At 47.5% G+C, this 13,973-nt stretch overlaps 1 gene segment (V, D, J or C); it reads left to right on the top strand.

Annotated features, from left to right (window-relative positions):
* The first annotated feature begins 7,133 nt into the window (after positions 1–7,133).
* On the top strand, positions 7,134–7,928 carry LOC118714601. The segment is given in 2 exon segments: positions 7,134–7,199; positions 7,309–7,928. Coding segments are annotated over 2 exon segments (663 nt in total).
* Positions 7,929–13,973: the final 6,045 nt, after the last annotated feature.

Below are 13,973 nucleotides of genomic sequence, written 5' to 3'. Positions count from 1 at the left end.
CCTCTTTGTATTTTAAGATTTTTCTGACCAACCCAGTGGCACTCAGTCCTTCAGATAGTCTAAAGGACCTTCCAAGAATAAGAACAAGAAAGCCTGTGGGTTTTATGGAACACACACCTTATTTGCATTCCTACCAGTACCACATATAGACATGCATTTAGGCCTGCATTTAGACATGCACGTATGTACTCGCTAAACTCTCTGACAACTTGAATTTTAGCAGCATCTCAGCATAGCCGGGGGCCTGGGATGGGAGGAGCTCTATGCACCCGGCTGTCACCGTGCTCCCACAGGCCCTGCTCCTCCTGACAGAGCTGGGGCAGAATACCACATCTGGCCTGTGTGGGGCTGCCCGGGGGGTGCAGGTTCAGAATGTGGAGCCCTCTCTTATCACATGAAGGAGCTGTAACCAGGCCACTAGACAAATTCCAGCAGGACCCCAGGGCCCATTCTGATGGTCCACTCAAGAAACAGCCATTAGGAACCTGCAAAAGTTACCGTAAGTCAATGAGTTTAAAGAGGACTGAAGCTCCGTGCTTTATGCCACGCAGCTTGCACGACCGAGCACCTCGAAGCCTTAGACATGGCTGATTGCCTTGCTGGGACTCCACTCCTCTGCAATGGAGCCCACGCTGCCTTCTGGTTTTTACTTGAAACCCAACGGAGAACCTTTCTTCAGAACCCTAGGCCTGCAACGTGGGAGCCCACTCTGTGCTTCATTTTCCATACTACACACACCTGCCTCCATTTCTTCCTCACAATGGTAGGAGACTTTGCCCTTTAACCATTGCCACCTGATCTAAGAGTGGTCCTCATCCTGAAAAGCAAGACCCATGATCTTCCCTGATCTCTCATGGTCTTTCTTCCAGCTTGCCTGCACTCCTAAGTCATCTTACATAGACTGATATCAATATTACCATCCCTCTTTTGTCCCCCCACACTGATGATGAGTATGTATTGTATGTCATACCCCTTTGCCCCCAACACTGATGATGAGTATCTATTGTATGTCATATAACCCCTTTTGTTGCCCCCATACTGATGATAAATATCTATGTATGTCATATCAAACCCTGTGCCTCTGCTTGTCTTCACTAATACTTGTCTTCTACTTCCTTCAGACCAGTCTTCTCACTTTCCATCCTGCCCTCCCACCAGGCCTCTAAACCCTGCTCCAGTGCAATGCCCTCTCCTGGAATGCACTCCCCTTCATGTTTGCTGCTGCAATTCCCCCTCCCCTCAAGGCACAGCTCAAGCCCCACCTCCTCAACAAAGCCTTCCTCACCACTCCCTCCTCTGCCTGTTACCTATTCGGCTCTCTTCATTTAGCCCTTCATTTCCCCCACTAATGGATAAACTCTCCACCAGCCTGCTCCATGTTCTGAGTCAGCTCCAGGGGCCTTATATACAAGCACATTGAGTAATTTGCAGTCTGGCAGCTGCTAGGGACCCTACCAGTGCACAAATTTTGTGCACTGGGCCTCTAGTAAAAAATAAATCTGAAGCATAATGGGGTGATGCAGACAGATGAGAATTCTAAAAATCCCAAGCGACTTTACTTTGTATACATATTTAAATTTACTAAGGGTATTCTCTTTAATTTCTAGAAAGGCCAAGAACCAACTACCTGTAAAATTAACACAGTTCAGCCTTTGGAGTCTGCTGTAGTTGTTTACAAGTGCACCTGAGTGTGTACACATGCACTCTCTCCCAGGCTGTGTTCACACCCTTCTTTGGAAGTAAGAGCCTCAGGTGGTGGTTAGGCTTGGAAACAGATTAGCAGACCAGGTAAACACATTCATTCCCAGGAGTCACGGGACTCATGGGAATTAATATGTTTTTGTTAAGGGACCTACCCCAGAATAGAATTTTTCTAGAGCAGTATCAAATCCAGAGGAAGCAAGCAATCTGCATTATTGTTGATCCAAATAAAAATAAACTTCCATTTTTCATTATGCTACACCTGTTATTTCAATATCTCCAATACCAGTTTAAGTCAGAACCACAAATTATTAGAACTGGAAAACACCCAAAAACATCACCCAATCCTTTCATTTGAGGCTGGCAAAATGGGGGCCTGGCAAAAAAAGGAGTCACTTGCCTACAACTACCAAGCACATTAAGAATACAATTTGCAAAACCTGTTTTTTGCCTTGCGTTTTATTCATTATACTGAGTCTTTGCTGCTAATAGACATCACTTACAGGGGCTCCAATACAGAGGAATTTAAATGTATAACATACCTCCAATGGCCAGGAGGGGATGCTAGAAGTTTGTGTAAGTAACTACATGCGATCAAAATACTTGCTGAAACCAGTTTGGCTCAGTGAATAGAGCATCAGCCTGCAGACTGAAAGGTCCCAGGTTCAATTCTGGTCAAGGGCATATATCTTGGTTGCAGGCACATCCCCAGTAGTGGGTGTGCAGGAGGCAGCTGATCGATGTTTCTCTCTCATCGATGTTTCTAGGTCTCTCTCTAACTCTATCCCTCTCCCTTCCTCTCTGTAAAAAAAAAAAAAAAAAAAAAAAAAAAAAAAAAAAAATCAATAAAATATATATATAAAAAATACTGTACGTACTTTTTAAGCATGAAGCTTGTAATTGAAAACAAGAGGCATGGATACATGGAACAGACTGACAGCTGTCAGAGGAGAGAGGGAAAACGGGAGAGTGGAGAGAGGTACTGGATGAACGATGAAGGGATTAGCCAAAGAATATAGCTCATAGACTCAGATAACTGTGTGATGAGGGCCAGAGGGAAAGGGTGCAGGGGCTGGATGGAGATGGGCAAAGGGTGGGAGAAATGGGGACATCTCTAATAGTGCCAACAATAAAAATAGAATTAAAAAAAAGAAAACAAATAGGAGTATAGCAACATCACATTTTGCACTTATAATAAATGCAGCAACCCAAATGAGTACAGAAATCAATCCCTGAATCACAAACAGCCAAACAAGTTACTTAGGGCACAGGCTCGAGACTGGCTGATTTGGTTAAATTCTTGATGTTCTCTTTTTCAAGCTAGGGTGCCTCAGTAAGTCACGTAACCTACCTATGCCTCTATTTCATCTGCAAAATGGGGACTGGTAACTACCACTGAATGCTTGCTAGAAAGAAAGAATGATGTACAATGTTCCACACTCAATAAAGGGTATTTTCTATCTTCTAATGGATCAATGATTCTGCTGTGATCTTTAGAAATTAGTGTTTTACAGAAGGCAATCAACTATTAACTCGAATGTGCTGAAGGAATTTTCTACTTTTTGAGGTCCTCCATATTAGGTTAGTTAATACTCTTCAAGAACATCTTATGCTCTTTGCTTACTGGCATGTGAGAGTTTTTCTCCAATTTCTGCAATCTTTCTGGAATATTCTTCATGGTCCATTATACTCTATAGTTTAAAAAGAAATTATATATAGAATGGTTTTTGGAACTTGTTAGATCTGGGTTTGAATCCATTAACTATGCCTTAAGTGACTCAGAGCTGGTGGAGCTTTTTAAGATTTCAATGATCTCATCTGCCAACTGTGGCTGATTACAACTACTTTGAAGTATTATGAAAGGATAAAGCTGTTATAAGAATTACAGGATTTAAGACTGACTTAAATAGTATTGATATAAAAAAAATAACAACCTGATTCAGTCCCTGGCACATGTTGGAGGACTCTCCAGAGTATAAATTTTTATTCCCATTTACAATGATTTTCCTAAGGACACACATCCTACAAGTGGCAGTGCCTGGGCTTGAGCTTTCATTCTGTCCTCACCAAAGCAACGTGCCCTCACAGAATTACGTGGCCTCACGTCAAACCCTCCCAAGTGCCCCTTTTTGGCAGCTGCTGCTTAAGAAAGATCACCTCCCCTCAGCACACTCCCTGTCAGATACCGATGTAGGCTGCCCAGCGAGCTGGATTCCAGGCCGACTCCCATTACCAGACCATTCACGAGGAAAGTAAGTCTCAAAGGCTGGCAGCCACGTGGCATTGGTCTGAACCGGAAGTTCCCAGAGAACACATGCCCCTGGCAGCCATAGAGCCTTTGGGAAAAGCAAGCAAGATGCGAAGCTTTGGTTAAGGTTTCTGGGCTACACGCAACGTCCCTGGACACTGTGCTTGGCCCAGTCCTGCTGCAGCACTAGCAGGAGATGCTGCTGCTTTCTGGGAAGCCCTGGGAAGGTACAGAGCAGCACAGGCCCCAGAACATGAACCCGGCCCTCGTGTCCCCCTGGTCGGCGTCTCTCTCAGCTCCACTATCAACTCCTGCTTTAGTCCAGTGTGATGAGTAATGGTTTGCATAGAGTCACTGGTTCCCAACTGTGTCTCTGCCCACATTCACTGTGTGAGAATTGTGTTCACCAACAGCTTCTTTTATAAGTGAAATGAACACACATTATATAATTCAATTTTATTGACACTCTTATGAGAATCTTCCAAAACACACTCATGATAAATTGTTCCATAAATATTTACTAAATGCCTACCTTATTCCAGGCCTTCCTCCACGTGCTTTTTATATAGAGGATTGTGCCCTCCTGAAACTATTGAACTGCCTCATTGTGAGCTCAAAACACTAAGGAAGGTAGACATTGATTTAGAAGTAATGAAATCATAGCAAATTCTAATAGGGGAGGGCAGTTAGGGATGACCAGGCTGGCAGAGGAGGAAAGTTGGGGGCAAACAGGCTGGCAGGGGAGAAGTTAGAAATCAATCAGGCTGGCATGGGAGTGGTTAAAGGTGATCAGGCTGGCAGACAGAAGCAGTTAGGGGAAATCAGATGGCAGGCAGGTGAGCAGTTGGGAGCCAGCAATCCTGGATTGTGAGAGGAATGTCTGACTATCCGGTGGGATCGGGTTTAAATGGGCAGTTTAACATCCCTGAAGGGGACCCAGATTGGAGAGGATGCAGCCTGGGCTGAGGAACACCCCCCCCACACACACCCTGTGCATGAATTTCATGCACTGGACCTCTAGTATTTTATACATTATTTTGTACTGTATGTGATCTATTATTATGCATATGTCAACCAATGATCATTGTTGCCTATTCAATGCCAACAGGAATTCCTAATTTTGGGTTCGGTGAGGAAGAAAACTCTATTCAGTACAAACAGTTCAATCCAGCATGACTGTGAGAACACAGCACAGCTGTGGAACAGCTCAACAGAATCACAACTCATTCATTAAGCAGCATGGCTGCGAGGAGACCCTGGGGCAAGGTGGCCCTGAGATGAGGCTCCTCTTCAGCTGGACACTTCTGCTTTGCTCAGGTCTGTTCCTCTTGCCTGATCCAATCGGCTTCACTCTACTCCTGAGAAACGTCTTCATTGTTTCAGCTCCACCCAGGGAAACACACAGTCCATGGTGGAAAGGAAAACTTAAATGTGAACAACTTTATAATCACCACAGGTCTTCTGAACTACCACCTTCTTCCTCCTCAACATTCAACTCCCAGTGTTATCATCTCAGAAATGGTATTTATTGCACAAGAGGGAAAATAGGACAATGGTCTCAGGAGGAAAATCAAGCTGTCTGAGCCAGCTCTTTCCTCTCTTTTCTCCTCAGAAAGACCCAAGCTAGTCTGAGTTCACATCTGCCCCCGCACAGGATGTTACAGGACTGGACATAGGTTTCAGGGACAACTGCTGTCCAGGGCTAAAGGAGCCCTGATACATACAAAGATTTCAGAGGCAACCATAAGAGAATCAGTTGACAGCTTTTAGATGATAGTAGTAAGTAACAATAATATCTAAGAATTACTACAAATGTACAATATGCCAGAAACTGTACTGGGTGCCTTTAGTTATTTAGTCTGCTTAACTTTTTGAAATAGGCATTATTATTGCATCCATTTCCAGGTGAGGAATCTGAGGCACAAAGAGATGAAGAAATTTGCACAGGGTCAGGCAGCTTCTAAGTGACAGAGATGAACCATAATTAGTTGCACACATTTAAAAAAATGCTTTGCCAAAACTGGTTTGGCTCAGTGGTAGAGCGTCGGTCTGCGGGCTAAAAGGTCCCAGGTTCGATTCCGGTCAGGGGCATGTACATTGGTTGCGGGCACATCCCCAGTAGGGGGTGTGCAAGAGGCAGCTGGTCGGTGTTTCTCTCTCATCGACGTTTCTAGCTCTCTATCTCTCTCCCTTCCTCTCTGTAAAAAATCAATAAAAAAAAATATCTATATATATATATAGATAGATATTTTTTTAAATATATTTTATTGATTTTATACAGAGAGGAAGGGAGAGAGATAGAGAGCCAGAAACATTGATGAGAGATCAGCTGCCTCCTGCACACCCCCTACTGGGGATATGCCTGCAACAAGGTACATGCCCTTGACCGGAATCGAACCCAGGACCCTTCAATCCCCAAGCCAATGCTCTATCCATTGAACCAAACCGGTTCCGGCAAAAACATATATATTTTTAAAAATGCTTTAAGCCCTGCCAGTGTGGTTCAGTTGGCTGAGCATTGTCCCATACACTGAAGGTCACCAGTTCAATTGCTGGTCAGGGCGTATGCCCAAGTTGCAGGTTGAAATACATATGGAAGGCAACCGATCGATGTTTCTTTCTCACATAGATATTTCTCCCTCTCGGTCTCCCTCTCCCTTCCTCTCTCTCTAAAATCAATTAAAATATATTTTTAAGAAATGCTTTAATGACATGGGAAGGAGCTCCGAATATCAGGTGAACTGAAAGGAGAAGAACACATAACCCTGCACATGTTCAATATACTTGTCGTCCACAAAATCACACTGCTATCCACATACATGCAAAGAAGAAATCTAGATGTTAACACCATACTGGTAATAGATTTGGTCTTGTGATATAATTATGGGTCTTTTTATATTTATCTTTACCTTGTTTCTCCAAAGTTTCTTCAATAAGCATCTTTACCAGCATGTCCATGGCTCCTTCACATTCATGCTAAAGAGCTCTGTGGAGAACATGAGCCTTTTCTGGAGATCGTGTGGCCCACAGAAAAGAGTAACCTAGGACCAGCAGCCAGTAAGAACGGCGCAAGGTCCTGCCTGACCCACCACTTCCTTCCCCCTCCCCAGTTAGGCCACACCCATTGTAGGTGCCACTGACTTGAGGTGCCCTGCCCCCAGGTCTCCACTGTCTGCCTTCTCTTGGAGTACACCGCCTGTCCACAGGATGCCACTGCTGGAAGCATTCACCTTCGTGTCCTTCTGGGCTCGTGAGTCACACTCCTTGACCATTTCAGTCTAGATGAGGGAGCAAAGAAATTCTCTAATGTTTCTTCTATTGTCAGAAGCTCATTGGAAATTCTCTTCTTTTGCATACAGTTGGACTTGGGTTATCCACATTGGAGCAGTCCCGGATGTCCATTGCCGCAGAAGTAGGGGAAAGCATTAACATAGGCTGCAAGATAACAAGCACCAGTTTTGAAAAGGACGTCATTCACTGGTACCGGCAGAAACCGAACCAGGCTTTGGAGCATCTGATTTACGTGATCTCCACAAAAGGCCCCGTTCGAAGCCATGCAGATGAGAAGAGAAACAAAGTCGAGGCAAGAAAGAATTCTCAACTCCTCAGTTCAACCCTGCGCATATATTTCGTAGGAAAAGAAGATACGGGTACTTACTACTGTGCTGGGTGGAGCACACGGTCTTTGTGGGGAAGACTCACAGTCCTAGAACTGTGGAGACAACTCACACAAGATCCCTGCCTTGGATTTGTGCCCACACCCACATCCTTCCCAACAGTGGCAACTGCAACCAGCACCCGCCTCCCCAGCTGGGCTTTTGGCCTCAGCCTCACCTTGTCTGCAACGCTTCCTGAGCTTCCCAGGAAGCCACTTTGGCTTATGCTTGCACATCAGCTTCCAGCCGATTCCATGAATTGTGCTCCCAAAGCTTCATTTGACACTATGTCCCAACCAATTAAAGTCTTGCCTGGGGACTGAGAGCACAGCTCCTGTGGCACTTTCCATCATCTCACCACCCAGGTTTCAGGCTGAGAGGGGAAGGGATGGCTGGAGCCATTATTATCACACCAGGGGCCCAGTGCATGAATTCATGCACCTTGAAAGAAATTGTCGGGCATAAGGAGGTGGTAGGCACAGGGGTGGGTCTTGGTCTATCCTCTGTGCCCCCACCTGGCCCCTCCTGCTGGGCCCCCAGTCCCATATCTGCCTGCAGCCCCACTCCCGCACTGATGGCACCAGCCATGCTCACACCCACTGACTGTGCAGACCAACTGGGGCCGGCACCAGCAGTGGATGTGAGCAGGGCTGGCACCTTCAGTGGGTACCAGCAGCACCTGCTGCCCCTCTCACCCCTCAGGAGCAGGGAGAGGTGGAGAAGCCCTCAGGGGAATTCAGGGCCAGTAGCCTCTGCTCACACCCATGAATGTCCCCAAGCAATCGGGACTAGAACTGTTGCTGGGCCCCGGCAGCGGGTGGGAGTGGCAGCTCTGGTGCTGGAAGCGGGTGTGAGCAGAGCTATTGCTGGCAGTGGGTGCGAGTGGCGGCTGCCAGCCCCGATTGCCCCTCAGAAGCAGGGAGAGGTGGAGAAGCTTTGAGGGGCAATTGGGGCTGGCAGCCACGGCACCCACCCACTGACTACACACTAAGAGATTGGGCCAGCATCGGACACTGGCAGCAGTGCAAGCACTGGACAGGACCATGAAGCATGGGCGCAAAGACTTTTCAGTAAACACCAGAGGCTAGCCCTGATGACAGCAACCAGCACCCTCACAGGCTGTCTGGGGGTGGAGGTGACAGGGACAGAGGTGCATTGAGAATGCAGGGTGCCTGCCCGAGCACGCTCTCTCTCCCCGTTACTCTCTCCCGGGACACTAGGGCTCGCATGCAAGAGAAGCCTCCACACTCAAGTGCTGGGCACCCATGGAGAGCCTGCCCTGCACCCACACAGCGTCTTCCAGGTTAGCCTGGCCTCAGTCGCTGGACCCAGGGGTTGGTCGGGCTCCCCGTGGCTTAGAGCTGGAGCCGGTTTGTGAGGCCCGCCCTGAGACAGCTCACTGACCACCTGGCTTCCACGCTGTGCCACTGGGTGGCCCAGAGGCCCACACCGCTCCCAGTCCTGCAGTGTCAAGCCATGCTCACCACTTCGTGTGGGGACTCGGGCACCTTGACTCAGGTGGAGGTAGGCAGAGGCCTGCGGGGCCAGGTGCTGCCAAAGCCGAGAAGTCAGCTGGGACCTGCCCATCCACGCCACACACTTGTGCTTCAATCGCTAGCCAGGCCTAGGGACCCCACACATGTACATATTTCATGCACTGGGAATCTAGTCTTAACTAACGTCAATGAGGTATTTCAGTGTCTGATTTCTGTGTTGTAGTGTAACAGAAAAATAAAGGTACCCAAGTCCTGAATCAACAGCACTTCACAGAAAGATGGGCTGAGGGGCTGAACATAGCAGGTGAGTCTTCATACTTCTGAAGCAATGCTTCTATGGCATGGTATTTCATGGCGAAGTGGTGAGTGGCTGTGGTAACCATTCCTGACAAAACCCAAGATGGACACATTTGTCCCAGAACATTTTCTTTCCAGATCATGAACCCTCTAACCCAGTCTTCCCTGCACTTATGGTACACAGGGAGCCCAGAACTGGTCATAGCTGTAGCAAGTCATGAAGAACCTCAGGGAGCATCTGAGCCACCACTTCTTCTGAGAAACCAGAGCCAGCCCCGCCCTCTCCACTGGTCTGCTAACAGGGACCTCAGTGTTTGAGCTTCTCCCTGTGAGCTGCTTGGTACACAGGATGCCACTCCTGGAAGCAGTCGTCTTCATCTCCCTCTGGGCTTGTGAGTTTCCCCATCATTTCAGTCTACCAGACAGACCCAAGAAATGCTTTATTGTTACCTGTTTACATGTCATTTGCTCATGGAAGTTTATGTTTATTTTATTTTTTCTTGCAGTTGGCCTTGGGCAGTTGAAGTTGGAGCAACCTGAAAAATCAATCACCAGGGCAAGGGGTGAAAGCGTCCAGATACGTTGTAAGGTGTCCTCTGGCACCTTTCGCAGAGATTACATTTACTGGTACTGGCAGAAACCAGATCAGAGTATAGAATATTTATTATATGTTAAATCCATCACCAATATTGGTGGGAAGAACAACAAACTTGAGGCAAGCAAAGATTTTGACTCTTCCACTTCCACTTTGGGAATAAGTTCCTTAGAGAAAGAGGATGAGGCCGTGTACTTCTGTGCCTGCTGGACTGGCAGACACAGCGTTAGAGTTGCCAGGATCAGCTGCACAAGAACCATCTTCAGGTCTGTGCCCACCCACATCCTTCTTAAAATGTGCCACCACAGAGGTTGCACAGCTGGGCACGAGCCTGAGCCTCCCCCCCAACCCCCTCTCCACACACACACAGAACCTGTCATATACTGTTTTGTTTGTAACCATTTCCTGGCAATGAGGAGCCTGGTTGGAAAGTGTAAAGCACATGTCAACTTCCGAAATCTCAAAGGAGAGAGGTTTTTTGTATCTACAGACATAACTATGTTGGGGGCATCTCCTGCAGGTCTCACTGACAGTCTCAGAGAGGCGGTCCCTCACCACCTGCTTCTCCACCTCCCGCCCTCCTAGCCCCCCATGGCTGCCCCTCCTGAAAGTAAAAACCCAAAATGTTATTGGACTGAAGGGGTCCATTGGCTGGTGCACAGAAGGGCCCTAGAAGACATGAACAGGTGTTGACTCATTCTCTTTTCTCTCCTTTTTATGAAAACTGGCCTCATCCTGTACCCTGACTCACCTGCTTTCTTTCCCCTTGCATAGCTTCTCCCTTAATCATGAAGCTCTCTGGACCATGAGGTTCTGCTTGGCATCAAGTCATTTTTGGAAACAGCATCAGGTGTGTTGACTCTAGAGACAAGAGTTTTTGGTCAACTGACATCTGGGCAAGATAAACTGATTATTCCAAAAATTATCCTGGACCAATAAATAGAGACCATTCCCTTGACCGTGACTCTGACTCTCTTAATCACCATAATTAGTGATATCCCCACACACACACACACACACATAACCCATCCTCTGGGAACCATCAGGGACCCAGCCTTTGAGCATTATCTCACCTGTGTCTTTGGGCATGGGCCACTTCTTAAAAATAAACTCTTAGGAAGTACAAAAATGACACTCTGGTGGCAGGGCTGAAGTGTCTGTGTGCTGACATCTCAATTTCTAAAAGCACAAAAGTACTTCCATGCTTCTGAATATGGTATCCTATATAATAAAAGCCTAACATGCAAATTGTCCCCTCCACATGGAATTATACCTGGAGTTTGATTGCTCAATATTACATACACTGAGCACCAGTGGGCGGTGCAGAACATGAAGGGCATGGGCAATATGTTGCAACCTCTTGCAGGCTACCTGGGGGTGGGAGTAACAGGGATGGAGGTGCAGGGAAAATGCGGGCTGTCTGTCAGAGCACTCTCTCACTCCCCCTGTTATGCTCTCCTAGGACGCCAGAGCTGGCCTGCAGGGGAAGAGCCCACACTCTGGTGCCAGGCGCCCTTGAGGAGCCTGCCCTGCACCCACTCAGAATTTTCTGAATTAGCAGGGCCACAGCCACTGGGACTGCAAGGGCTGGTTAGGCTCCTTGTGGCTTTGTGCAGGAGCCAGTCTGCAAGGCCAGCCTGGAGAGAGAGCACAGACTGCCCATCATGCGTGTTGTTCTGCTGGGTGGCCCAGAGGCCCACACTGCTCCCTGACCTGCAGTGTCCAGCACACTCACCATTTTTCAGTGTGGGGACTTGAGCACTGTGACTCAGGTGGAGGCTAATGGAGACTCAAGTGGCCCGGTTTGATTGCCAGCCAGGCCAAGGGACCGCACCCTTGCACAAATTTTGTGCACTGGGAATCTAGTCTTAAAAACTGTCAATGAGGTATTTCAGTGTCTGATTCTTGTGTTGTTATGTAACAGAAAAATAAAGGCCACGTTTCGTACCCAAGTCCTGAATCAATGGCACATCACAGAGAGATAGGGGTAGGTAGGGACAGAACACAGAGGTAAGTCTTCGTATTTCTGAAGAAATGTTTCTGTAACATGGCATTTCATGGGGAAGTGCTGAGTGGCTATGAGAACCATCCCTGACAAAACCCAAGATGGACACATTTATCTCAGAATATTTCTTTCCAGATTATGAACCCTCTTACCTAGTCTTCTTGTACTTATGGGACTCAGGGAGCCCCAGAACTGTCATATCTGTAGCAGGTCATGAAGAACTCCAGGGAGCATCTGAGCCACCACTTCTTCTGAGAAACCAGAGCCAGCCCCGCCCCCTCCACTGGTCTGCTAACAGGGACCTCAGTGTCTGAGCTTCTCCCTGTGAGCCGCTTGCTGCACAGGATGCCACTCCTGGAAGCAGTCATCTTCATCTCCCTCTGGGCTTGTGAGTTCCCCCATCATTTCAGTCTACCAGGCAGACCCAAGAAATGCTTTATTGTTACCTCTGGACATGTCATTTGCTCATGGAAGTTTATGTTTATTTTATTTTTTTTCTTGCAGTTGGCCTTGGGCAGTTGAAGTTGGAGCAACCTAAAATATCAATCTCCAGGGCAAGGAGTGAGAGCGTCCAGATACCTTGTAAGGTGTCCTCCAGCACCTTTAGTGGAGATTACATTCACTGGTACCGGCAGAAATCAGATCAGAGTATAGAACATTTATTATATGTTATCTCCATCCCCGTTACTGGTGGAAAGAACAACAAACTTAAGGCAAGCAAAGATTTTCACTCTTCCACTTCCACTTTGGGAATAAGTTCCTTAGAGAAAGAGGATGAGGCCGTGTACTTCTGTGCCTGCTGGACTGGCAGACACAGCGTTAGAGTTGCCAGGATCAGCTGCACAAGAACCATCTTCAGGTCTGTGCCCACCCACATCCTTCTTAAAATGTGCCACCACAGAGGCTGCACAGCTGGGCACCAGCCTGAGCCTCCCCCCCAATCCCCTCTCCACACACACACAGAACCTGTCATATACTGCTTTGTTTGTAACCATTTCCTGGGGACGAGGAGCCTGGTTGGAAAGTGTAAAGCACATGCCGACTTCCGAAATCTCAAAGGATAGAGGTTTCTTATATCTACAGACATAACTATGATGGGGGCATCTCCTGCAGGTCTCACTGACACTCCCAGAGAGGCTGTCCCTCACTACCTGCTTCTCCACCTCCTGCCCTCTGCTTCCCACCCCACCCCCCAGAGTGCAAACCAACATGAAATATACCAGTCACTTCATATTTTCATTAGCTGATTATCCTATGTCTCCCCTTCAGGACTGTGTGTGCCATGAAAGTAAGATTTGAGGCTGTAGGTGTTTAATAATTTTATTCATTTATTTATTTTATTTTAATATATTTTATTGATATTTTACAGAGAGGAGGAAGGGAGAGAGATAGAAAGCCAGAAACATCGATGAGAGAGAAACATCAACCAGCTGCCTCCTGCACACCCCGCACTGGGGGTGTGCCCGCAACCAATGTACATGCCCTTGACCGGAATCAAACCTGGGACCTTTCAGTCCGCAGACCAATGCTCTACCACTGAGCCAAACCAATTTTGGCTATTTATTTATTTTTGAAGGAGCCAATATTATTAATTCGCTGTGAATAAATTGAGTAGAGGTAGACTGTCTGGGGGAGGGACCTGGTACTGGGTGGGGTACATTCCACTCCCCACTGGGTATCAGTAGCCCCACTTTCTGCCACAACTGCAGGAAAACAAACAAACAAACAAACACCTCAGCACAAAGTAAGAGGTGCATGGGGTTGGGGCCCAGCCCTTCCTGCCATGCTGGCCCAAACAGGAGAGAGTCCCTAAGACCCAGGTGCTTTGCTCTCCACCCCACTGTGACCAGAGGTGTGAGTCCCTGAGGTGAGTGGGTTCCTGGCCTATATGCTGGGTTGCAGACCTTCTGCACCTGAGTTCCAGGCAGCACCAGCCTGCTCACAGCACCTAGAGCTCATAATGGAGCAGCCCCTC

This window comes from Pipistrellus kuhlii, unplaced genomic scaffold (genome assembly GCF_014108245.1).
Source record: "Pipistrellus kuhlii isolate mPipKuh1 unplaced genomic scaffold, mPipKuh1.p scaffold_m20_p_10, whole genome shotgun sequence".
Taxonomy (NCBI): domain Eukaryota; kingdom Metazoa; phylum Chordata; class Mammalia; order Chiroptera; family Vespertilionidae; genus Pipistrellus; species Pipistrellus kuhlii.
The sequence above is the reverse complement of the archived record's forward strand: the minus strand, read 5'-3'. Positions and strand labels throughout refer to the sequence as shown.